Here is a 24,533-nt window from a genome sequence, read left to right on the forward strand (position 1 = left end):
GGTTGGGAAGTTGATGTTCATTTTTACTTAATCTCTACTGATTCTTTTTCCTAGCAGGGCATGTTGGCAAACGCCTATAATCCCAGTTCTTAGGAGGCAGAAGCAGAAAGAAGTAGGTGTGTCTTGGCGAGCTCAAGGCCGCACTTGTCTGTATAGTACATTCTAGGCCAGGCAGAGCTATATAGTGAGTCCCAGTTTTAGAAAAACCAAACTGAAACAAATAGTTTTCTTTTCTCTAGTTCTTGAAAATTAAAATATAATGTGGCCAATTTCAAACATCTGCCCCTCTGATTGTCTATATATCCGGAATGTGTAAGCTTGGCTGTAATTTTCCTAGGTCTTTAAGGTTCTACTGTGGATTGTGATTGAGAATCGTAGGTGTGAGGTTTACTGTGTATGAAAGCAACTTTCTTAGTGGACTTAGTCTTATTCAAGGAAGAGCGTCTCACTAGGTTTTAGACTAGTTGATTTGATAAGTTTTTTTCTTTTACATTCTTATGTTGGAAGAGCCCAAGTTCTTCTGGCTGTTTTTAACTATTTAATTTGACTGGGATACTCTGGCCTCAGCACACACTTTCTCTTTTTATTTTGCTGTATCCTTTGTCAGGGGGCCTCATTGATAGCCTTAGCTCTAGTAGACTTCACTGATAGCCCTAGCTCTAGTAGACCTCATTGATAGCCTTAGCTCTAGTAGGCCTCATTGATAGCCCTAGCTCTAGTAGGCCTCATTGATAGCCCTAGCTCTAGTAGGCCTCATTGATAGCCCTAGCTCTAGTAGGCCTCATTGATAGCCCTAGCTCTAGTAGGCCTCATTGATAGCCTTAGCTCTAGTAGGCCTCATTGATAGCCCTAGCTCTAGTAGGCCTCATTGATAGCCTTAGCTCTAGTAGGCCTCATTGATAGCCCTAGCTCTAGTAGACCTCATTGATAGCCCTAGCTCTAGTAGGCCTCATTGATAGCCCTAGCTCTAGTAGGCCTCATTGATAGCCTTAGCTCTAGTAGGCCTCATTGATAGCCCTAGCTCTAGTAGGCCTCATTGATAGCCCTAGCTCTAGTAGGCCTCATTGATTGCCTTAGCTCTAGTAGGCCTCATTGATAGCCCTAGCTCTAGTAGGCCTCATTGATAGCCCTAGCTCTAGTAGGCCTCATTGATTGCCTTAGCTCTAGTAGACCTCACTGATAGTCCTAGCTCTAGTAGACCTCATTGATAGCGCTAGCTCAGATTACTTGACTCTGGATTTTTCTCATTGATATATTCTCCCCTGGTCCTTAATTGTACACTTTTGAGACATGTTCCAGGAGGCCAGTTTTTACAGCATGACTTTGGAAGGGTAAACGACTTTTTTTGAGTCCTGGGGAGTCTGCAGGCTCACATACCAGTTTTCCAAGTGTGTGTGCATGGGGGTCACTTTTTTTTTCCATCTTCTTGGCAGTCACCTTCTATTACTTAGATTCCTTTTGTTGTTGTTTGTTCTTTGAGACAGTGTTTCATTGGTAGTCAAGGTTGGTTTTGAACTCAGGTTGGTTTTGAACTCATCATTTCCCTGTCTTGTTCTGAGTACATCATCATGTCTGGCTTCTTTGTATTCTTCAGCAAAATTTTATTATATTAGACCTTGAGTAAGCAGAGCAAGCTAGACACGAGAGTATGGGTAGATACAAGAAAGTCTGTTTTGGTTGGGGGAGGGTTCGAGACAGATTTTCTCTGTGTAACAGGGCTAGCTGTCCTGTAATTCACTCCGTAGACCAGGCTGTCCTCAAACTCACAGAGATCCACCTGCCTCTGCCTCCCTGAGTGCTGGGATTAAAGGTGTGCATCACCACCACCTGGCGAAAGTCTTTATTTTAAAGGTAGAAACTAGTCACAGGGCTTACTGTCTAGTATCCTTCCAAAAGTACTCAACATGGCTGACTGAAAAACTGACGGGGCTCGTTCATTAATTAATTTCATTATTTAACCAAGGCCATTTCTGTTTACCAGCTTTGGTATTCATCTCTGTGCATAGAGTCAGTGACATACAGTGCTGATAGAATCTGAATGATGTACATGAAAGGGTTGATTCTTCTCCCCCAAGCTTCAGCTAGTTCAGATGGAGCTGAATTGGTTGTAGTAACCAGTTAGTAACTCTTGCAGCTGTTAGGAAGGGCCTCAGGAGTCTGCAGCTCAGCCCCTTTGGAGCAAGCCAGCACTGTTTCTTGACTTGTCCTATGAAGAGTACCAGTTTGACTTGGAGTTCTACATGAGGCATCTTGGTTATGACCTCTGTTAAGGGAACCTGTGGGTACAGTGTTAATTGTTTTGTTCACAGAGGGATCCCAAGCATGAACCTGTCAGGTTTTCCTAGGTCTTCCATGCCTAGTAGCTATTACATACTTTGTTCACTACAGGTGAGAAATGAGCTAGCTTCCTGTAGTGTCGTGGTCAGTCTTTAGAAGTTTAAAGCGCTTAGAAGTAGAAGGACACCTGTAGGTTATGGCCCTTTCAAGCCTGGTGAGATCTTGAGAAACAAAAGAACACTTTCCTTATCTAATAATAACTAAAAACTTAGTCTTAAACAGAACAGATTGTTTAGTTGAGTGGTAGGCTCAGCACTGAAAAATAAATTCAGGGACTGTTTCCTTAATTATATTCTAAAGACTAAAACATTTCATATAGTCTGGGGTGGAGCTTAGTGGGAGAGTACTTGCCTAGCCCAGAAAATTCTCTCTCTCAATATGTTTTCAAATACATTTCTACCCAATGTCAGCATCGTGTGAATGTTTTAGGATTCCTAGCTTTCTTGTTGGTCAGTTCTTGAGTAAGAAACAAGCTCTTTTGCTAGTTCTGACGCGTGTTAAAGCTTGGGGACCTTTGTTGTGGTACGCATTCTGGATTTAGTCTTTCAGTGATACAGTGGTAAGCAAGGCAGAGTGGGTCACAGCCTTTTTCTCCCCCAGAAAATGTGGTTTGAAAATTATACTCATATTCTTCATTTATATTTGTTACCAGAGTTAAACTAGGAATAAATGGTATGTACTCAGAAAGAGTAACAAAAACCAAAATTTAAATTGAGCTTAAATATCTCTCTTTTAGTGTGATATCTAAAATACATATGTTCTGTGTTTCAGAAAATGAATTTGGAATTTGTTTTTTGAGATTGTCTACCTTATGAATTCTTAAAGAAAAAAATGTATTTTGTTTTGCTTTTGATCATAGAGAAAAATGGAAACAGGACCCCTCAGAAGATGAACATGAACAAGGCACCAGTGCAGAGAGTGAACCAGAACAAAAGAAAGTAAAAGCTAGGAGACCTGTCCCCAGAAGGTATGCTGTCAGCCTGCCCAGTCTCTGCTTCTAGCTGAGCTCACTGTGGGTTACATGGGAAGGGATAGTTCTCTGGAGCCAGAGCCTAAACAACACAAATTGTCCCATTGCAGGAGTTGAGTGTCTGGTTTTCTTTGTGCCAGCCTGTGTCTTGACCAAGTGTTCAAGTGACTGGACTACTGAGACCACTTTTGAGTGTTTTCAGGGATGCGTGCAGTTCTGACTGGAGATACTGTTTCCCTCTTCATGTCCTGTGGGGTTTAAAGTAAATTATTTTATTGTTAGCATATATTAATTATATGTAGTAATAGATTTCTTCATTGCATTTTCATATATGCATATTATGGGCTCTGATCATATTCTCTGACAGTGGATCTTTGGCTTTTTTTCATAGCAGCCTATTTAGGGTGTGTGGGATATGCAACCATATCTTCTGCTTTAAAATAGTAACAACAACAACAACAACAACAACAGCAACAAAAAAAAAAACCCTGATAAAAATGAAAAACCCTTCTTTTTTGAGGTCATATTATAGATTCTTTTTGGGAGAACTAATTCTTTGTTTTATTTATTTATTTATTTATTTATTTATTTATTTATTTATTGGCTTTCTGACACAGGTTCTCTTTATTTAGTTCTGGCTATCCTGGAACTCTCTATGTAGACCAGGCTGCCCTTCTAAGTGGGATTTAAGACATGTACCACCACCATAGGGCCTGGAGAGATGGCTCAGAGGTTAAGAGCACCAATGGCTCTTTCAGAGGTCCTGAGTTCAATTCCCAGCACCCACATGGTGGCTCACAACCATCTGTAATGAGATCTGGCACCCTCTTCTGTACACATAATGAATAAATAAATCTTAAAAAAAAAAAAAAAAAAAAAAAAGACATGTACCACAATGTCTGGCGAGAACTAATTCTTAAGATGAAAATACTCTTTTGGCTGATCCAAAGCATATTTATTGCTTATTACTCTTTTTATATAATGGTTCATAACTTTAAGCAGAAAGCATAACTGTATTGAGATGGGCATAGGTTGAGAAGTCAACAAGCTTTAATAATTTTTGATGAAACATGTCAGGTAATGATAGACATAAGAAGGCAGAAGAAATTGACTATGAGACTCCAGAGTAATTCCGAAGTGAAAATACCATCCAGACGTTGTTCTGAAACATCAGAAAAAGAGCCACTAGGACAGGATGTGACCTTGATTGAGGCAGGTTCAAATGAGCTGTTGTTACTCTCCTTCTCCACTGGGCTCAACATCATTTTTTTCTCAAGGGTGGCTAGATTCTGAAGACACTTTAGCATACAGGCTTATATTCTTTTTTGTTTTTTGAGACAAGGTCTTACTGTGTAGCTCTGGACTTCCAGGCTTAAACTTAAACTCAAGAAAATTTAACCTCTTGTTTTTTTTTTTTGTGTGTGTGTGTGTGTGTGTGTGTGTGTGTGTGTGTATGTGTGTGTGTATGTGTATGCATATGTATGTGTGGTTTTGTATGCATGGGTGTGTGTGTGTGGTACATGCATATGTGTGTATGGTGGTAGGCCAGAGGTCAGCTTTGGGTGTTGTTACCCAGCTGTCCACCTTATTTTTTGAGACAGGATCTCTTACAGGGACCTGGGTCATTGATTAGTTCAGCCTGGCTGGCCAGTCCAACCCCAAAGCTTCCTCGAGGCTGGGCTTACAAGTACATGCCACCGTGTGTGGCTTTTTATGTAGATTGTGGGGATTGAGCATGTCATCATGCTTGTGTGGCCAGCACTTGACAGACTGAGCCATCTCCTCAGTTTACAATATAGACCTTCTTTCAGTATTGAGTAGGATGGGTTCAAATTACCCCCAACACTTACTTTTTTAATGGCCAGAGGGTAATAATAATCTTTATTGATGAACATTTATCATTGATAGTTTGATAATAGTACTAAATTTGAATCCTAATTATGTGAAACATTCTCTTCAGAATAATTCTATTCTTATTAATCATATCACCAAAACACACTCTATTTTTGTTTTGAATTTTGTCAATAAAAATGTTGTGAAGAATATGTCTTCTATTTGCGTAAGTACTTATACAATGGCCCAGTTTTGTGCCTTGGCCAACAAAATCTAAAGTGTTTCCTCTCTAACCATTTACAGAAAAATTTGCCAACTCCTGGCCTAGGACAAGTACCCCATCACAGAAAGCCTGAGTTTTGCCTCCCCTCTGAGTTTAAGCACTCAAGATTGAAGTGTCATGCAGGATTTTTGCCCAGTGTTTACTGAGTCCTTGATCATTTCTTAGGGTTTGTTAAATCGATAGGAGAAACACATCAATGTGATTGTACATTATCCTTTTCCCCCCTTGTTTTTCTGAGAGTGTCATGTAGTAGAGGTCTACTTGGAACTCCTGATCCTCTCCTGATGTCACCTCAGGAGTGCTGAGAGTCCAGGTCTGATCCCGTGCCGGGCTCCCTTTAGTGAGTTCTTTGTATGTGTACCTGCTCTGGGAAATGCCGGATGGAGATGTGAAATAGCTATCAAGTGACAGTACAAGCTTTGCTGTTTCTTTCTCTTTTCAGAACAGTGCCCAAACCTCCAGTTAAAAAGCAACCTAAGACTCAGCGTGGAAAGCGGAAAAAACAGGAGTCTTCTGATGACGACGACGATGACGATGAAGCTCCCAAAAGGCAGACTCGGCGAAGAGCTGCTAAAAATGTGAGGTCAGTTGTGACCTGGAAGGCCTTTGTTGATGGGACGGTAATGACATAGTTGTGTAGAACTTGGCTCTTTCAAGTTTTAGGTAATGTGATTGACAGGTAAAAAAAAAAATCAGCCTCAACAAGATGCCGTGGTGCAGGCCTTTCATCCCAGCACTCGGGAGGCAGAGGCAGGTGGAGCTCTGTGAGTTTGAGGCCAGCCTGGTCTATATAGCTTGTCCCAGAAAGGCCAGAGCTACACAGTGAGACCTTGTCTCAAAAAACAAAAAAGAATATAAGCCTGTATGCTAAAGCTGCTTCTAGAATCTAGCCACCCTTGAGAAAAAATGATGTTGAGCCCAGTGGAGAAGGAGAGTAACAACAGCTCATTTGAACCTGCCTCAATCAAGGTCACATCCTGTCCTAGTGGCTCTTTTTCTGATGTTTCAGAACAACGTCTGGATGGTATTTTCACTTCGGAATTATTCTGGAGTCTCATTGTATCTGTTGACATTTGGGTATACTCATATTATGAAACTTTAGTAACAGGATATGAGGCATTAATTGATGATGAAATAAAGATACAGATATATTCAGATACTTTATTTGTTTAATCTAGAGAATATGTAGTACATTTACTTTCAGAGCACATGCATGTTTCTCTTGGTCTACTTAGAAATGTGAGGCTGAGCACTAGAGATACTAATTACTTGTTGGATGTTTCCAATTGGTAGTTAATGTAGGACTAGACTTAATGTGCTGATGTTTAGCTTAGCTCATTTTCTTACTGTGTTATATTTAGAATTGTGTTTTTCTGTATTTATTTTGTTGCGTTGGAGATTAAACCCAAGACTGTGCTTATACTAGACAAATGCTACTGAGCTATGCCCTCTTGTGTTTATTGTTCATGTGTGTTGTAAAGGCTTTGTTTTGTTTTGTTTTGTTTTGTTTTTCTTCTCTTTCTATGGTTTTGATGTAACTCAGGCTAGTCTGGCACTTATTATGCAGTTAAAGCTATCCTGAAATTTACTGTGTAGCTCAGACCAGCCTCAGGCTGTCTCTCTGCTTTCAGTCTCCCCAATTCTGGGATCATCATAGCCAAATACATTTTATATTTTATAATTCAGAAGTGCGAATGTGAAAATTCTCAACTGTTTGGGTTAAACTAAATTTCATTTTCTTGTTATTGGGAGATAAAATTGCATGATTGAAACATTTAATCTTAGGAATATTATCTTCCTTTTGTCTGAAATATTAGCAATTTTTCTTTCATTATGAATTTTCTTTCTTTGTCATAATTTAGATAGTAATTACCTGGTACTAAATGAAGGGTATCCTTGTAGATTCCTATATCTTGCTTATACGTATAGTGTGAGCTACTCTTTAGTTTGTCTGTGGGCACGCATCACTCATTGAAATGGGGTGAGGTAGGCATTGAGCCACCAACTGGAAAATCTGTGACTAACTTGTTGGAGTCAAAGAGTATGGTTCTGATTGCAGTGATGCTCTATAGAGATGTTGAATTCTGAAGGTACAGTCTCCTACTCATTCAGCATTATTTCTCACACAGTTACAAAGAAGATGATGACTTTGAGACTGATTCAGATGATCTCATTGAAATGACTGGAGAAGGACTTGATGAACAGCAAGATAATAGTGAAACTATTGAAAAGGTCTTAGATTCAAGACTGGGAAAGAAAGGAGGTTTGTGTCTTTGGGGAGTAAATTACTCACTGGATTTTTGAGACAGGGTCTCTGGTATCCTTGGCTGGCTTTCAGCTTGCTATATAGTCAAGGCTGACCCCCTGTCTCTACCTCCCAAGTTCTGGGATTACAGGTGTGTACTACCATGGCCAGTATATGTATTGCTGGTGGTTGAATCAGGCCTTGGTGCTGCTCACCTAACCACACCCCCAGCATAGCCCTAATCTGGTTTATTTGAGGGTAAGACAGTTAACATAGCTTTGGGAGGGTGAGCAGGAGAGGATGTTTGATTTCTTACTCTATTCTTAGAGGAGGAGATCTGCTTTTTGAGGTAGTCAGGACTAAAAAGAAGGATGCTGCTCTTTGGTTTTTATGGTGTTAGCATAGAAGATTTGCTTGAGTTCACCTGCAAGTTTGCATATGCTTTAAGGTAAACAGTAGCATTTTCAGGCTATTGAAATTACTGGATCCATCCTGTAAGTTGACTGACTTACTGCAGTGATTGTAATTGAATAAAAAGTTGACTGCTTATTGTAAGTCAGAGACATTCGGTTTATTCAAGAAGAGATTCTTCTTGGCAGTTGATGAACTGGAGATCTTTTTTGTTGCCTTTTGTAGCCACTGGAGCGTCCACCACTGTGTATGCTGTTGAAGCTAATGGAGACCCGAGTGGCGACTTTGACACGGAGAGGGAGGAAGGGGAAGTCCAGTACCTTATCAAGTGGAAGGGCTGGTCTTACATCCACAGCACATGGGAGAGTGAAGAATCCTTACAACAACAGAAAGTGAAGGGCCTGAAAAAACTGGAGAACTTCAAGAAGAAAGAGGACGAAATCAAACAATGGTATGTTACCTGCTGTGGATAAAAGTGGTGTTTCCAGTCTAAGGGAAGAGAGCTTTTCAAATGTGTGGAGAATACTGCTTTCTAGGATTTCAGATTTTGCCTTGATCATGTGATCAAGGAACACTGAGCAGTCTACAGTTCTGTAGATGACAGTAGATGCTTCCATATATGTCTATTAAATTCTCAGATTTAACAAGGACAGCTAGCTCACTGAACATTGGCCACATTTTCTTTAAGTATGTTGTTTGATTGTGACGGTATAACTGTGAGATTTGTTTGTTTGCTTCATTAACTGTTTTGTAGATGGGAGAAGTGAGATACAGAGTCACTGCAGGTGAATCAGTGATTGAATTTAGACAGCTGTGTGTAGAGCTGTAGCATGACCATGTTGTCACTTTCTTTTGATTAGGCTGGGGTGGCTTATATGTGAAAGTTAATATTCTAGAACCCTCTGAGTTATGATATACTTACAGTTATTCTTGGTTTTAATACAGTTTGCAGAAATGATGTGAAGGGTTTTCTTTTTTTTTTTTTTTTTTTTTTTTTTTTTTTTTTTTTGTCTCGTTTAATTGCTGACCTGTTAGTAGTGAAGATTACTAAAGGGACACATGGAAGCAACTAAGTTTACATTTGTACTTCAAACGTTTGCTCTGACATATGTATAGATCTCCAAGATCTAACTGGTATATGCTTGTTTTTGGTCTTCTGTCTAGGTTAGGGAAAGTTTCTCCAGAAGATGTTGAATATTTCAATTGCCAACAGGAGCTGGCATCAGAGTTGAATAAACAGTATCAGATAGTAGAAAGAGTAATAGGTAAGTTCATGAAAACTCATTTTAGTCATGTATAAACTTGGAGAACATGACCTTTGGCTTTAGATAATATAAATTTATAAAATGCATTTTATAGGCTTACTTTTTGAGATTAAACAAAGGCCTATGTTTATTTTGAAGGGAGTGTTAATAATTATTGCTTGTAGATTTATGGGGGATGAGAGACAGAAATGTTAAGGATGTTTGGCTTGTAAGATTTCTTAAGAGAATATAGTCACCACTCACTGAAGTGGAGAGATCAAGGGAAGAACTGATCTTTGGATTTGAAATCAAATGCTTTGGTTGGTAACTGTTGTATCTGAGAGACAAGTATTGTTTGAGGGCTCCCACGTATATTTCTTCACTTGGTGACTTGGAGATATTTCTAGGTATTGTCGGTGTATAGATAATACTGAAATTTTGAAATTTACTGAGGCCATGAGAGAGTACACATTGTGAGAAGAGAAAGTCTGAGAACATTCTAGCATGTTTTCATGAGACAGGAGGAGTAGGCAGTGAGCTAAGAGAGATTGCTGCAGTGGAAGTAGGTGATTGACATGGAATACTAGTCCTGGAATTGATCCTTGAATTTGGGAGTGGGGCTGCCTGGCGTCAGTGAAATGGCAACAGGAAACAGCTTGGGGACCCTCAGGAGAGACTGAGAGGTGGTTTTGAGTGTAGATTCAGTGATGGTTTATTTTATAAAGTAACAGAACCATTTTTACTTTTTGAACTAAAAGTTCTTTGTTTGGGGAATTACTTAGTCTTTAAAACTTGTGGAGAATGAAGCTATAAGAAATGCAGCTTCTAGTTAAGGCTTTTCTAATTGCTTCATTGAACCTCTAAATGAAGAGATCGCTCTGTGAAATAGTATGTCATTTTACTGACTGTACAAAGTCTGTGCCTCAAATTTTCTTTTTTATCAGTGATATACACACTGCAAACACGTGACATTTACACACTCTCCACAGCCCCGGTACCCTTGGCTTAGGAAACAATGCCCAGGAAGTCTTTCAAACATTCATTGACATTGGCCATGGAATTTGTTTTCCATCACACATTTCTGTAGTTTGTTCAATGGTCTTACTAACCCAGAAAAGCTCTTCTATTTAAAAATATTTTTAATGTATTTGAAAAGAAAAATAACAGAGTAATAGGATGATAGTCTGGCAGCCAGGTTAGAATAGGCTTCTTTTAAAATAGAAGTGAGCACATATTCTTACTTGTAAAATCATTTTTAGAAGTTTTTTATTTCTTATGTGTGTGGGTGTTTTGCCTGCATGTACACCTGTGTGCATTGTGCATGCTTTGTTCCTGAGACCAGAAGAGGGAGGGCTTCAGAGCCCCTGGGCCTGGAGTTACAGACAGCTGTGAGCTGCCATGTGGGTGCTGGGAATTGAACCTGGGTCGTCTTGGAGAGCAGCTAGTGCTCTTAACCTCTGAGTCATCTTTCAGCCCCTTCCTTGTAAAATCTGTTTCTTCTCCTTTCTTGGTATATTTATAAATTTTCTGTCTTATTTTATATTTGTTTAGCTGTGAAGACAGGTAAATCTGCATTGGGCCAAACAGATTTTCCAGGTGAGTAACACATCTTATATAGTAAATGTTCAAAATTTATGAGCACATTGGGATTTGCAGATTATTTATAGTTTTGCCATATTGTGTTCATTAGTTATATATTAAAAAAGAATATCACTTCCTACTTTTAATTTGACATTGTTTGATAAATTTTTTTATACATGATATAGCTCATAGTCGGAAGCCAGCGCCTTCAAATGAGCCTGAATATCTATGCAAATGGATGGGACTGCCCTATTCAGAGTGTAGCTGGGAAGATGAAGCCTTGATCGGAAAGAAATTCCAGAATTGTATCGACAGCTTCCACAGTCGTAACAACTCCAAAACCATTCCAACAAGAGAATGCAAGGTTTGGCGATTGTTGGCTTTTGTGTTTTCATTTTTTTAAATATTTTTATATTTTGTTTTTCTGACACAGGGCCTCTTATGTTGCTCTGGCTGTCCTGGAACTCACTGTGTAGATCAGACTGGTCTGGAACTCACAGAGATCCATCTGTTTCTGCATCCTGAGTGCTGGAATTAAAGGCGTGCACCACCACACCCAGCCTACATATACATATACATATACATATACATATACATATACATATACATATATTTATTTATTTATTTATTTTTGTGGAAAGGTGTAATCAAAAGGTTAGTTGTCTAAATATATAGAAGCAAAAATAGAACAAGAATGAGTAAGGATTTAAAAGTAACATAAAATATAAATGATTACTGCATGGGCTGGGTATATTGCTCAGTTAGTACCTGGCATGTGTGCAGCCGTTGGGTTTGATTGCCTAACATCATACCAAACTGGGCTTCATTGTGCGTGCCTATAATCCCAGCGTTCTGGAGGTAGAGGCAGAGGGATCAGAAATTCAAGGTCATCCTTGTAGTGAGTTCAAGGCCATCCGGGTTTACACATGACTTTTTGGCTCAAAGGCAAAAGAAAGCCAAAGGAGAGGATGAGGGGCTGGAGAGGTGGCTTAGAGCTGAAGAATGCTTACTGCTCTTGGAGAAGACCCGGATGTGGCTCACCGCTGCCTGTGACTCTAGTTCCAGGAAATCCAGTGCCTCTGACCTCTGAAGGATTCTGCACGCATGTGGGAAACATCAGTGTACATATACACACACACACACACACACACACACACACACACACACACACACTTACACACACAATTTTTTAAAAGGAGGATCAGTTGTATAATAACTGCTGGTTTCTATAACTTGCTGCTTTATGGAATTAGATATATTGTTAGAAATATTTGAAAATAATTAACTTTAAAACATACAGGAAAGATGTCTCTGAATTTTAAATCAGAAACTGAATATACAGACTATTTATTGCTGGGTTACACAAGTCTTTCTCCCTTATTGAAATTGTTGAGATCTAGATGTATGCTTGGTTCCTTGGACTGTATCTTAGAGAAGTTGAAGTTCATGTTTATAACATCATATACCTGTCTGTGAAGGCCAGCATGTGGTCATCACTCACATGAGTGTGGTGGAGAAGCCATGGTCAGAACAGAACAGAGGTGGAGGTCACACACAGCTCTGGTGGGCATTGAAGAGGTTTTTAGAGGAAAGCAGCCTCTGCCCTTGAAAAGTGGATTGCTGCTTAACAGCACACAAGAAAGGGCCCTGGGGCCTGGAGAGTTGGGGTAGTGGTTCAGAGCAGTTCTTGCTCTTGCGGTGGCTTCAATTCCAGCACCCACATGGTGGCTCACAACCATCTGTAACTCTAGTCTCGGGATCCGACACCCTCTTCTGACCACCTCAGCTACCAAGCACATGTGTGGTGTACGTACTTCAGGCAAAACACTTAGACACATAGTACAATAATAAAATAAATCTAAAAAAAAATTTAAAAAGAGAAAAAGACCCAGGGATTGACTTCTCATAAAAGGTACCAAAAGAATTTTGTAGTCGAAAACTTCTGGATCTGAAGACATTGCTGGGTAGATTTCCTTCAAAGTACGTGTCCTGACTGTTGAAGGAGTTTTCAACAGTTTTGGGGGCCTTGAATGGAGAGAAGCAGGTTGTGATCAGTCTTTTATTTAAAGACTTCAGCCATTGACAGTGAGTAGGGAACTGGAGCCAGAAGCTCCATCTAGTAGTGTGTCGTAGAAGTCAGTAATTGAAGAGCGTGTGGAGGGCCAATTAGCTGAGGCCTGGAAAGGTTGTAGACATGAACCATCATGAAGCCAGTTTGTCGGGAGTGGATGGATGGCTAGTGTGTGGAAGGTGAGCGTGAGGGGTCAGGTTGTATTCACTGTCCCCTCACACAGGAGAATCGAAAGTACTGATGACCGCACAGTGAGGGTGAAAATTCCCGGAATGGGGAAGGGCGCCTTGCAGAAAGACATAAGTGCTGAGTGAATTTCTCCAACAAATTTACTGTATAGCTAGCTACATATGCTCAGACTTTGAAAAGTCCTGAGTAGACTTGCATAACTTTGAATGCATGGTTCCCCAAACTGATGAGGCCTCAGAATCTCCATTTTGTGTGAGCAGTAGACTTGGCCTCAGTAGAATGTAAGTTTTTAAATGCTCAGCAGTGGAAAGAGCAACCTTTCCTTCTGAAAACTAAACTAACAAGGTTGGGCTCAATGTAAGTGGGCTGAATCGCAGAGTTCCCAGGCACAGTAATTGTAGGGTTACTTCAGCAGCTCTCAGTGACAGACTTCCAGAGTGGTAATGTACTGTTTAGAAAAGGTGACATCAAGGTAACTCTGTTACTGTGCCACACAGTAAAGGAAGAGATAATAAAGAGCTAATGGATGTCTACAAACTTATCTCAGAAAAAGTTATTTAAAAATACTTGATTTTAGCCGGGCAGTGGTGGCGCACGCCTTTAATCCCAGCACTCGGGAGGCAGAGCCAGGCGGATCTCTGTGAGTTCGAGGCCAGCCTGGGCTACCAAGTGAGTCCCAGGAAAGGCGCAAAGCTACACAGAGAAACCCTGTCTCGAAAAACAAAAAAACAAAAAAACAAAAAAACAAAAAAACAAAAAAAACCCCTTGATTTTAGGATGAACTCTGGGAACAGAGAGAGTACTGGGATAGGTAGGATGGGGTGACCATTCATACCTGAAATTAAGCTTTTTTTTTGCATAGAGTACATAAAATGTGGTTAACATTGTAATGTAAGAACAGGGAAATTGTTCTACAGTATATAAAATATGGCTAACATTGCATTTTAAGAGCAGGGAAAATGTTCTAAGACATAGGTTTTGTTAATTTTTGTTTTTCAGGCACTAAAGCAAAGACCACGATTTGTAGCTTTAAAGAAGCAGCCAGCATACTTAGGAGGGGAGAATCTGGAGCTCCGAGACTATCAGCTAGAGGGTCTCAACTGGCTTGCTCACTCCTGGTGCAAGTAGGTAGAAGATAATGGCTAGATTTTTCTCTACTGTGTTTGGCTTATATTTATCCTAAGTGCTAAGTTCTGGGGACCATTTAGGCTTTGAGAATTTAAGTGATTTAAGGTAAACGTGATTCCTCTATCATTATGTGATGCATCATGTGAGAGCTTCTTTTAATGCTAGTGACAGATTTCTTTGACATATAAAAAAGGAGTTTTTATTTATACACAAGCACGTGCGCGCGCGCGCACACACACACACAGATACACACACGGACACACAGACACACACACACACACAAACACAGACACAGAGTATGTTTTCTTGCATGTATGTCTGTGCGCCACTTGTGTGCCTAGTACCCGCAGAGGCCAGAAGAGGGCATCAATATCCTGGAACTGGAGTTACAGATGGTTGTGGTCTGCCTTGTGGGTGCTGGGAATTGAATCAGGTCCTCTGGATGAGCAGCCAGTGCTTTTAATCACTGAGCCATCTCTCCATTCCCACCCTTTCTTTGTGTCTTCTTTTTTTTTTTTTTTTTCTCCCCTAGACTGGGTTTCTATGTGTAACAGCTCTGGCTGTCCTGGAACTCACATAGACCACATAGAACTTGCATAGACCAGGCTGGCCTTGAACTCACAGAGATCCACCTACCTCTGCCTTCAGAATGCTAGGATTAAAGATGTGTGCCACCATGCCTGGCTTGTGTCTTCATTTTTTATAGTAAAGCAGATATCTTTATTTCAAAATTAAAGTATAGCTTGGAAAATAACAGTATTCAGTTTATCCTCAATGTTAGGAGATCGTCTCTAGTTACACATCTGCAATGACTCTTTCCCAAGTCAACTACCTACTGTACTTGTCTTATCAGGTGAACGTAGTATTTAAGACTCTGGAGAAAAGTCCATGTGTGAGCTGCAGTTTGGGTGACTGAGAAAGTGGGTCACAATCATTTGGGCTGCTAAAGATGATTTTCCTTAACCCTCCACCCCTGCTCCTGGAGGCAAACCTAATTCAATGCAGTGGGAGTCATGTAGACACAAATAAACAGATGTGAATGTGGGTGGGGGACTTCGGAAGAAGGGGTTTGGTTTGGCGGAGGGGTATGGGATAAGAGGGAAATGGAGGGGTTGATCAAAGAATATTATGTGTATGAAATTATAAACCAAATACTTTTTAAAAAACAATTTTCCTTTCAGAAGCTAGTAAGTCTTATTCTTTTAAAGGATCAGTAAGAACTTAGATGTAACTAAAGAGTTAGTATGAGCTAGTCCCTTTTCATTTTACAATTGATGGTTCTTTTTTTTTCTTTTTTTAAAGATTAATTTATATATTATATATACAGTGTTCTGCCTGCATGTTTGCCTACAGACCAGAAGAGGGCACCAGATCTCATTACAGATGGTTGTGAGCCACCTTGTGGTTGCTGGAAATTGAACCCAGGCCCTCTGGAAGAGCAGCCAGTGCTCTTAACCTGTGAGCTATCTCTCCAGCCCCAATTGATGGTTCTTATGAGCAAGGACACTATGAGCTTCCTCCAGAGTTGTATAATATTTGCTTTTTTTTTTTTTTTAAATAAAGATTCTCACTATGTAGCCCTGGCTTGCCTTAGAACTCACTATGTAGACCAGGTTCTCTGTAAACCCAAAGAGATCTGCTTGCAATCTTAGCAATTTAAATGCTTTGATCTTCTAGCTAGATGTTAACTTTTATTTTACTTTTAGTGTTCTGGTTCACTAGTGAAGCATGTATACGTATAAACATCAGTTCATTTGGCACCGGAAGACTTCGGGTTGACATACAGTCGTGGTAGCATGAGCGTAGCTGAAGGAGCAAAGACTGGGCTGCTGGGGCGGCATCGTGTCTCCAGGCACAGGGACAAGAGCACAAATGCCCCAAAGTCTCTGTGCCTCAAGCCCCACTTGTCAAGATTCCAAGATCCTGGTAGTGCAAAGTCCCACCTCCACAGCTCCTAAACAGCCTCTAGCTGTCACAGTGCCCTTTTTGGCTGTACCTCGTGCTGCTTCTACTTCCAAACAGATGTACTGATGTTTGCTTTACCTGCAGAGACATGATGAGCAACTACAGTTAAATCTTCCAGATGTTTCTGGGTTAGAGTCCGAAAAGGTAGGAAGGAAGGGAAGAATGACCAACAGCTCTTTCTAAGCTAGGCTAGGCAGAGCCCCCCAGAGGGACTATCAGCACCTTCATCCCCTCCTCAGGCTTTGAAAGCAGGAAAGAGAGCTTGGAGGTAGTCCCCTGTTAAAGATAGCAAGCAGAGGGCATAGGAGAGCAAGCCGCTGAGGGATCAAGCTGAGTTGATGGCACTGGGATTGGGCCATGTACATATTCTGGTTTGGGAAGGACCCAGATGAGCTACAGTACTCAGAAACAGCACAAAGCCATAAACGACAAGCAAATTCAGAGCTGTGAGGGTCCTTGGTAGCCCCACAGTTCTGATACTGGGGGAAATCCATAACCTCAGCTAAAGGCAGACATGTTATTTTTATTTATTGATCTTTTAAAAGTTTGCTTACATTGAATGTGTACCTGCCTATGTATATATACCTGCATGTCTGACATAAAGGAATCCTGTCTTCCCGTGTGGGTTCTGGAGACTGAGCTTACGTGGTTAGGCTTTTGTGGCAAGTGCCTTTACTCTTTGAGCCATCTCACTGGCCCTTAAAGAACCTTTCCAAAATGTTTACAGACTATATCATACATGGATTTCTAATTTTCTGTCATGGGCTACTTTCTGTTTCCCAAACATACCTACCTAACTTTGGTCATTTTCTTCATCTGTCTTTGTTTTTTTTTACATGTGTACAGTTAAAAAAACAAACATGGAAATTCAGCCTATTTTCTAGTACATTCTTTTTCTTTTTTTTTTGGTTTTTCGAGACAGGTTTCTCTGTGTAGCTTTGCGCCTTTCCTGGAACTCACTCTGTAGACCAGTACATTCTTTCTTAAACTGCACTTGAACACTTGCAGAGGTTGAATGTACAGAATCCTCTCCTACTAGCTCTTCAAGGCAGAGGCAGGAAGATTGCAAATTCCAGATCAACCCCACCAACATAGTGGGACTCTGCTTCATAAAAACAAAACAACAAAAACTAAAACAAACCCCTCAGAATCCTGCACTCGTTCTTGAGTATGAAACATTTTAAAACAGATCTCCTTTGCTAGAACATATAAGACCCTGCTCTGTCTCTAGCACTACAAACAAACAAAAACCAAGCCCTTTACATAGTAGATGTGGTATTGGACAGTCAAGTGGAATGCAGTGGAATGGGGAAGGCAATTTGAGCAAAGGCACATGACTGTTGGGATATAGTCTCCAGCAGCATAGCTAGTTTACTTGTTTTGTATATTGATGAACCCAAGGCTATATGCTTGTGTGCATCTGTGATAAAACCTGTCTTCTCGTTAGAAGGGGTAGCCCATGGAAGACAGTGTAATTCAGAGCCTCATTTGTAAGATAGAAACAATTAGAGGAGCCTTGTGTAATCTAAATCTTGAGTAGACTTCCAGATCGATTTGCCTGGTCTGCTCTTTCTGTCTTCTGCTTTCTTCCTTATTTAGGAGGCTTAAGTCATTGAAGATGAGAAGAAGTTCATTGAAGTGTCAATCTGATGCCTTTCTCTGCTGATACTGTCAAGTGTGTTATTTGTGCACATAATGTTTTTCTCATGAACTAATAATTACTTTGTATTTTTTTCTTATTGCAGAAGTAACAGTGTAATCCTTGCTGATGAAATGGGCCTAGGAAAGACCATCCAGACCATATCATTTCTCTCCTACCTGTTCCACCAGCACCAGCTCTATGGACCCTTTCTTATAGTCGTCCCCTTATCCACCCTCACTTCATGGCAGAGGGAGTTTGAAATCTGGGCACCAGAGATTAATGTAGTGGTTTATATAGGTGACCTGATGAGCAGAAATACGGTATGTAAACAAAAAAAGTTGAAGTAGCATGTGTGTTAAAAATGTATTTTAGAAATTGGCTGATAATGTTTTATAGATGTATTAGTAAACTCTTGAGTAAAATCATTCACACACACCGGGCAGTGATGGTGCACCCCTTTAATCCCAGCACTGGGAGGCATAGGCAGTTGGATCTCTGAGTTTGAGGCCAGCCTGGTCTAAAGAGCAAGTTCCAGGACAGCCAGAGCTATTACACAGAGAAACCATGTTTCGGGGAAAAAAACAAACAAACCACAAAAACCATTCACACGCTGTGTACTATGGGCTCAGTACTTGGAGGTCTGTCAAAATGCAATTCATATATTCTTTAAAACATTGAACAAGGTGTATACTACTGAGTTTTAAATCAGCAATAATTGCGTGAGAATTTCTTAGTTGGATTGCACTATTTTCTCTTGCCTCCTTCTTTCCCTCCTAGTGTCTCACTGTGTAGCTTAGAGTAGCCTCCAACTCGTGGCCATCTACCTGCCTCAGCCCCCTGAGAGCTATGATTATTGGCATGCATTACCACTACTAGTTTGATCTTTATCTTTAAGATTACCTTTCCTTATGGAAAATTAATATCTTTGCTGTCTTACCCAAAATGTTATTAGGAAGACTTGAATTCTTAGAATTTATTTCCCAATCTCTTAAAACAGTTTCATAACTTACAAGAAAGAAATAAAAATAAAGGAAAACAATACATTTCTAGGGCTGCAGAAAAGAGAATTATTTGGTATGAAATATTGACTTGAGCATCATGAAATTAACACACAGTGATGTAAATTTGTCTTTGTTTATAAAAACATTTTTTGAGAAATTTTTTTTTTTTTTTTGAGTACATACTGTGTGTTAGTTCTTTTGCTGGGTGCTTTTATGTGTGTCCCTGTAACCTTTGTGGTAGTCTTCAAAATTGATGGCAGCAAATATCTGACAGCCTGCTAAAGATAACTATTTAGGGTGTCTGTCTAGTCCTTGTTTTTATTTATTTATTTATTTACTTTATTTTATTTTTTTTGGTTTTTCGAGACAGGGTTTCTCTGTGTAGCTTTGCGCCTTTCCTGGAACTCACTTGGTAGCCCAGGCTGGCCTCGAACTCACAGAGATCCGCCTGGCTCTGCCTCCCGAGTGCTGGGATTAAAGGCGTGCGCCACCACCGCCTGGCTAGTCCTTGTTTTTAGATGGCTATAATGGCAGAACTGGAACTCAGCTCACCAGACACAAGTCGGGAGTTCGGCTCTCATGCCCTTCTGTGTTAACATGTTTTTTGGAGATTGCTTGTAGTAAGAGTGGGTCACCAGGAATCTTCGAAATTTTAGATAACTGCTCTAAACACGTTTTCATGGATTCAAACTTGTTTTTATTAAATGCTGTCATTAAAATGATCTGACGTGGTTGGGTTGAAGCTGTAGCTCTGTGATAGACCCTAGCATGCTAGACCCTGGGTTTGATTGCCAGCCCTGCAAGCAAAACAAAATGAAAAAATTATCTGATTATAGCCGGGCGTTGGTGGCGCACGCCTTTAATCCCAGCACTCGGGGAGGCAGAGCCAGGCGGATCCCTGTGAGTTCGAGGCCAGCCTGGGCTACCAAGTGAGTTCCAGGAAAAGGCGCAAAGTTACACAGAGAAACCCTGTCTCGAAAAACCAAAAAAAAAAAAAAAAAATCTGATTATAAAGAATATTAGTTTTCATTGCCATAAATTTGACTTTCTAAGACTATTTATTTCTAAGACTACAGCAGTTCTTAGTTCCGTTAATTTGTTAGTTTTTAAAGGAGAAAGCAAGCAGGGATTTTGCTTTATGCCATGTAATTAGTACTCCTTCTCTTTAGTCTTTGGTGGTAAGCACCTTACTCATTGTCTTGATTTCTGTTTTCTAAGTCAACAAACCGTAGGAACTTTGTTAGTAGTCATTGTATTTGCAGAGTTTCTGGTCATGTTTCAGTATGCATTCATTAATTTTCCAGTTTCTTCCCATCCTCAATATTTTCTACTTACATTAAGTTATATTTTCACTCTGCAAAATTCCTTTTCTTTAAATAAAAAAAAGGGCTGGAGAGATGGCTCAGTGGTTAAGAGTATTGACTCCTCTTCCAGAGGACCCGGGTTCAATTCCCAGCACCCACATGGCAGCTCTCAACTCCCTGTAATTTCAGTTCCAAGGGATATGTCACCCATGGTAAAACATCAATGTACATAAGATTAAAAAAAAAAAATCCTTTTCTTGGGGGATATATCTGTTGATTATGATTAATGAAATTTCTGGCCAACCTACTGATTATAATTTGTTACTTCTCAATAAATATTACCGTATGCAAAGAATAATGGTAATTTCATTTCCTTAAGAACAATTTAAAGGGCTGGGAAACCCTTTATTTAGTTCAAGTCCCCCAATTTTTTTTGTTCATTTGGTTTTTCTCGAGACAACGTTTCTCTGTGTAACAGCCCTGTCTGTCCTGGAACTTACTTTGTAGACTAGGTTGGTCTTGAACTCACAGAGATCCGCCTGTCTCTACAAACTGTTAAATGTTTGGATTAAAAGCATGTTACACCATGCCCGACACGTTCCTGGAGTTTAATTGCTGGTAAATGCTGCACACTCATCAGATCTTTGGGGGAGGGTTGGTTCATTTGCAATGACAATAAAGTTTTTCCTGCTTTTGATTCTGACTCAGTGTTCTGTGCTTGGGTTAAGTCTCTTTATAGTGCATAGGCTGTTCATTTAATTCTTGTGAGACTTTTTTTTTTTTTTGTCATTTTTATTGTATCTATTAAAAGACTTGTTACAAAAATTTGGAAGTAGATATTGTGTCTTAATTACTTTTTTTTTCTTGTAGATAAGGGAATATGAGTGGATTCATTCTCAAACCAAAAGGTTGAAGTTCAATGCACTTATAACAACATACGAGATCCTCTTAAAAGATAAGGTGTGTAATTAGTAATAAAAAGTTAAGTCTTGTCCATGTGTATCCTATTTCAGTAGTGGGGACTGTGCTTCCTCCTTGTCATGTAATTCTTGCTTTGTTTAAAAAGCCAAGCAAACAAACTTAAAATATTCCTCAATATAAAATTGTAAGTAGAAGACAACCCTCACAGTGGACTGGGAGCTCAGGTTGCCTTAGTCCAGTTGGGTTGAGCAGGAGGAAAGGGTATTGAGATTGCACTGGGGTATTGTGCAGTGCACTACTGGAGAGCTTTTTCTAAAGTTCCTAAGTGATAAGTGCTTTGCTATTCAGTGTGGTGGTTTTGTGTTTCCTGTGTCTCAAGGTTGGGGTGGCAAATAGGCAAGAAAAACATCTTGCAAAGACAGAATCCCATGAAGTTTTGTTTCAGTTTTTGTTCAGCATAGCAGTTTTCCTCCTCTTGCAGAGCTTGCAGTAGTGGCTTCTATGAGAGATTCACTTATAGTTTAGATGATGAGGTACTCTTGAATCTGGCCATTGGTAGATCAAGCAAAGAAGCCTAATATATATTAAATTGGTGAAGAATAAATGTGTCTACCTGTGTATCTTTGTGATGATATGTATTCAGAAATGATTTAATGTGCAAGCACTGTGGGTCCCCTTCTGACCTGGTGGCTCATTCTGTTTGTTTTTCACTTTAGACCGTGCTGGGCAGTATTAACTGGGCCTTCCTGGGAGTAGATGAAGCCCATCGGTTGAAGAATGATGACTCTTTATTGTATAAAACTCTGATTGATTTCAAGTCCAGCCATAGGCTACTGATCACGGGCACCCCTCTTCAGAATTCCCTGAAGGAACTTTGGTCTTTGCTGCACTTTATTATGCCGGAGAAGTAAGCTCCTTCCTGTTTGTTTCAAAAGGTGCTAGAATGTCTGATATGCAAATATTTCCCCCTTTTTTTGTATTTTTGAGAAAGGGTCTCATGTAGTCTTGGCTAGCTTGGAACTAACTATGTAGACCAGGTTGACATCTATATCATAAAAGATCTGCTTGCCTCTGCCTCCCACGTGCTGGCATTAAAGTCTACACCACCATGTCTGGCAACTTTTTGATGTTCTTAATAGACTTAGCAAAACTGATGGCGTAGGGAAGGCAAGATATTCACTTGTGACAGAAGCAACTGTATTAAAGTCTTGCATAATAGAGTGATAGAAACTAAAGAAATTAGCTGTTTGAGGAGGAGTATATAATTGTCTAGCAAAGGTTTGAATTAGTTAAAGCATTTTGGGAATAATTATTAAGACATATGAGAGTAAGGTGGGGTAGAGATGCTTCTTATAACCAATCCCAGCACTTGGGAGGTTGAGGCAGGAGGATTAGGAATCCAATGCCAGCTACATAGTAAGTTTAAGGCTACTCTAAGCTCCATGTAACTCTGGCTCAAAAAACATAAAACCAAACCAAACCTCAGTGACATGAGTGAAGTATATGATGTACATAATCTGAAATGCCTTAAACACAGTCTTTGCTAATAGAAACATCAGTTTTAGTTCTTATTCAGATCAGCTTGCTTCTTACAGAACTTTGGCTTATCTCTACTAGATAAATTGTATAGGTTAGATACATAGTATATATATTCATTCCACAGTCGTAAAATGATCTGGTGGTTCTCAGTGACAGCTTAGATGAAATCTGAATTCCTTTCTCTAGTGTGGAAGACTGTACTGAGCTGGATCCTGGCTCATACTGACTCTACCACTTGTTCCATTACTCATCATGTATCAGCTGTCCTGGCCATCTTTCTGTCCCTTCCACATCTTGTTCCATTCCTACTCTGTCTTGTCTGGAACGCTCCTTCTCCTTATTTTTACAAGGCAGCCACCTCCTTTCATATCCTCTTCTCCCTCCCTGTTTGCTTTGCTGCATAGCACCTCTGTGTCTCCTAGCACTAAATTAGGCATGTGAGAATACTAGGGGGTCTCGGTTGTTACTCATCATTGGTTCCCATTACCTGGAACAGCAACTGACATACAGTAAGCAGTTTAATTACTAATGTGTAATCGACAGGTAAATGATTTGTAATTTACTTGTCTTTATAATGACTAAGGATGTTGAGCATCTTCTCATTTTCTCTTTGACCTTTTGGGCTTCTTTAGTGCAATATTTATTCAGATCTTTTGCTGTTAAGAAAATTAGATTCAAGCTAATGAGCTGGCTCAGTGGTTAAGAGCACTTGCTCTTGGGAGGATCTGGGTTCATTTCCTAAACACTGTGGCGGCTCACAACTGTCTATAACTCTAGTTCTAGGAAATCTGAAATCCTCTTTTAGCCTCTGCAGGCAATGCATGTACTTGGTACATTAACATACATGCTGGCAAACACTTATAAACATAAAATAAAGATAAATAGAATTTTAAAAGCATTGCTTCAGCTTTTAAAAATTGAATTGTCAATATATGGGTTGAACAATTTATTTCTTTAAAAACACTCTGGATACAAGTGCTCTCAATAAAGCACTTCTATATAAATAAAGTATATGATTGACTTTTATTTTCATATTATCTTTTGAAGAGCCAAATTTTAATTTACAGCTATAATTTACCAAGTGTCATGTCTCCCCCTCGCCACACACAACCTCCAAGACAAGGTTTCTCTGTGTTGTTTTGTTACCAGTCCTCTATGTCGCTCTGTAGACCAGGCTAGCCTCGAACTCACAGAGATCCTCCTGATTCTGCCTCCCAAATACTGGGATTAATAAAGGCTTGCACCACTACTGCCTGGCATTATCAAATTATTTTTTGTGTGGCATGTCTAAAACAGATAGGCCTAGCCACGGGCCATGACGACATTTTTGTTCTAGAAATTTTAGCTGTCACATTAGGTGTCTATTTTATTTTGAGACATTTAGTATATGAAGTGTGAGGATATGAAATGTGATTCATTTTTCTTCACTGAGGAATTCAGAAAGTTGTTCCAGCATCATTGTTGAAGACAGCATCTTCTGTTGAAATCTTAGTGGAGACAGAAAGGATTTGCTTCTGGTCTGTCAGTCCTGCACAGTGAAGACTCCGTATGTCTACACAGCTGTCTTGAGTGTCTACTTCCGATTAGTTTTTAACATGGAGAAGTGTAAGGATCGGTTTCATTCTTTCTCAGAACATTTTGTCTACTTGTAAAGGCTTTGCATTCCTATTTCAGGATCAGCTCAATTTTGTTGGGATTGCAGTGAATCTTACATATCAGTTAAGGGATTGTTGTTAATCAATAATAACGAAGTCTTTCATGGCCCAAGAAGGTTTTCTCTATTTATTTAGCTGTGTAATTTTTCTCAGTAGTGTTTAGTAGGTTCATTGTTACAGTCTTAAGCTTCTTCTGTTGAATTTACTTTTTAAA

At 39.8% G+C, this 24,533-nt stretch overlaps 1 protein-coding gene across 2 annotated transcripts in view; it reads left to right on the forward strand.

Annotated features, from left to right (window-relative positions):
- Chd2 (chromodomain helicase DNA binding protein 2) overlaps nucleotides 1-24,533 on the forward strand; it is a 116,844-nt gene that overhangs the window by 30,038 nt on the left and 62,273 nt on the right. For both annotated transcript variants that reach the window (XM_059272984.1, XM_059272979.1), the window contains 11 exons: nucleotides 3,197-3,304; nucleotides 5,866-6,006; nucleotides 7,553-7,686; nucleotides 8,305-8,530; nucleotides 9,244-9,344; nucleotides 10,875-10,919; nucleotides 11,090-11,268; nucleotides 14,164-14,288; nucleotides 18,003-18,219; nucleotides 21,075-21,164; nucleotides 21,842-22,032. In XM_059272984.1, the coding sequence (XP_059128967.1) occupies nucleotides 3,197-3,304; nucleotides 5,866-6,006; nucleotides 7,553-7,686; nucleotides 8,305-8,530; nucleotides 9,244-9,344; nucleotides 10,875-10,919; nucleotides 11,090-11,268; nucleotides 14,164-14,288; nucleotides 18,003-18,219; nucleotides 21,075-21,164; nucleotides 21,842-22,032 (1,557 nt within the window). The remainder of the gene's footprint in view (nucleotides 1-3,196; nucleotides 3,305-5,865; nucleotides 6,007-7,552; nucleotides 7,687-8,304; nucleotides 8,531-9,243; nucleotides 9,345-10,874; nucleotides 10,920-11,089; nucleotides 11,269-14,163; nucleotides 14,289-18,002; nucleotides 18,220-21,074; nucleotides 21,165-21,841; nucleotides 22,033-24,533) is intronic.

The sequence above is a fragment of the Peromyscus eremicus genome, chromosome 1 (assembly GCF_949786415.1).
Source record: "Peromyscus eremicus chromosome 1, PerEre_H2_v1, whole genome shotgun sequence".
Lineage (NCBI taxonomy): Eukaryota > Metazoa > Chordata > Mammalia > Rodentia > Cricetidae > Peromyscus > Peromyscus eremicus.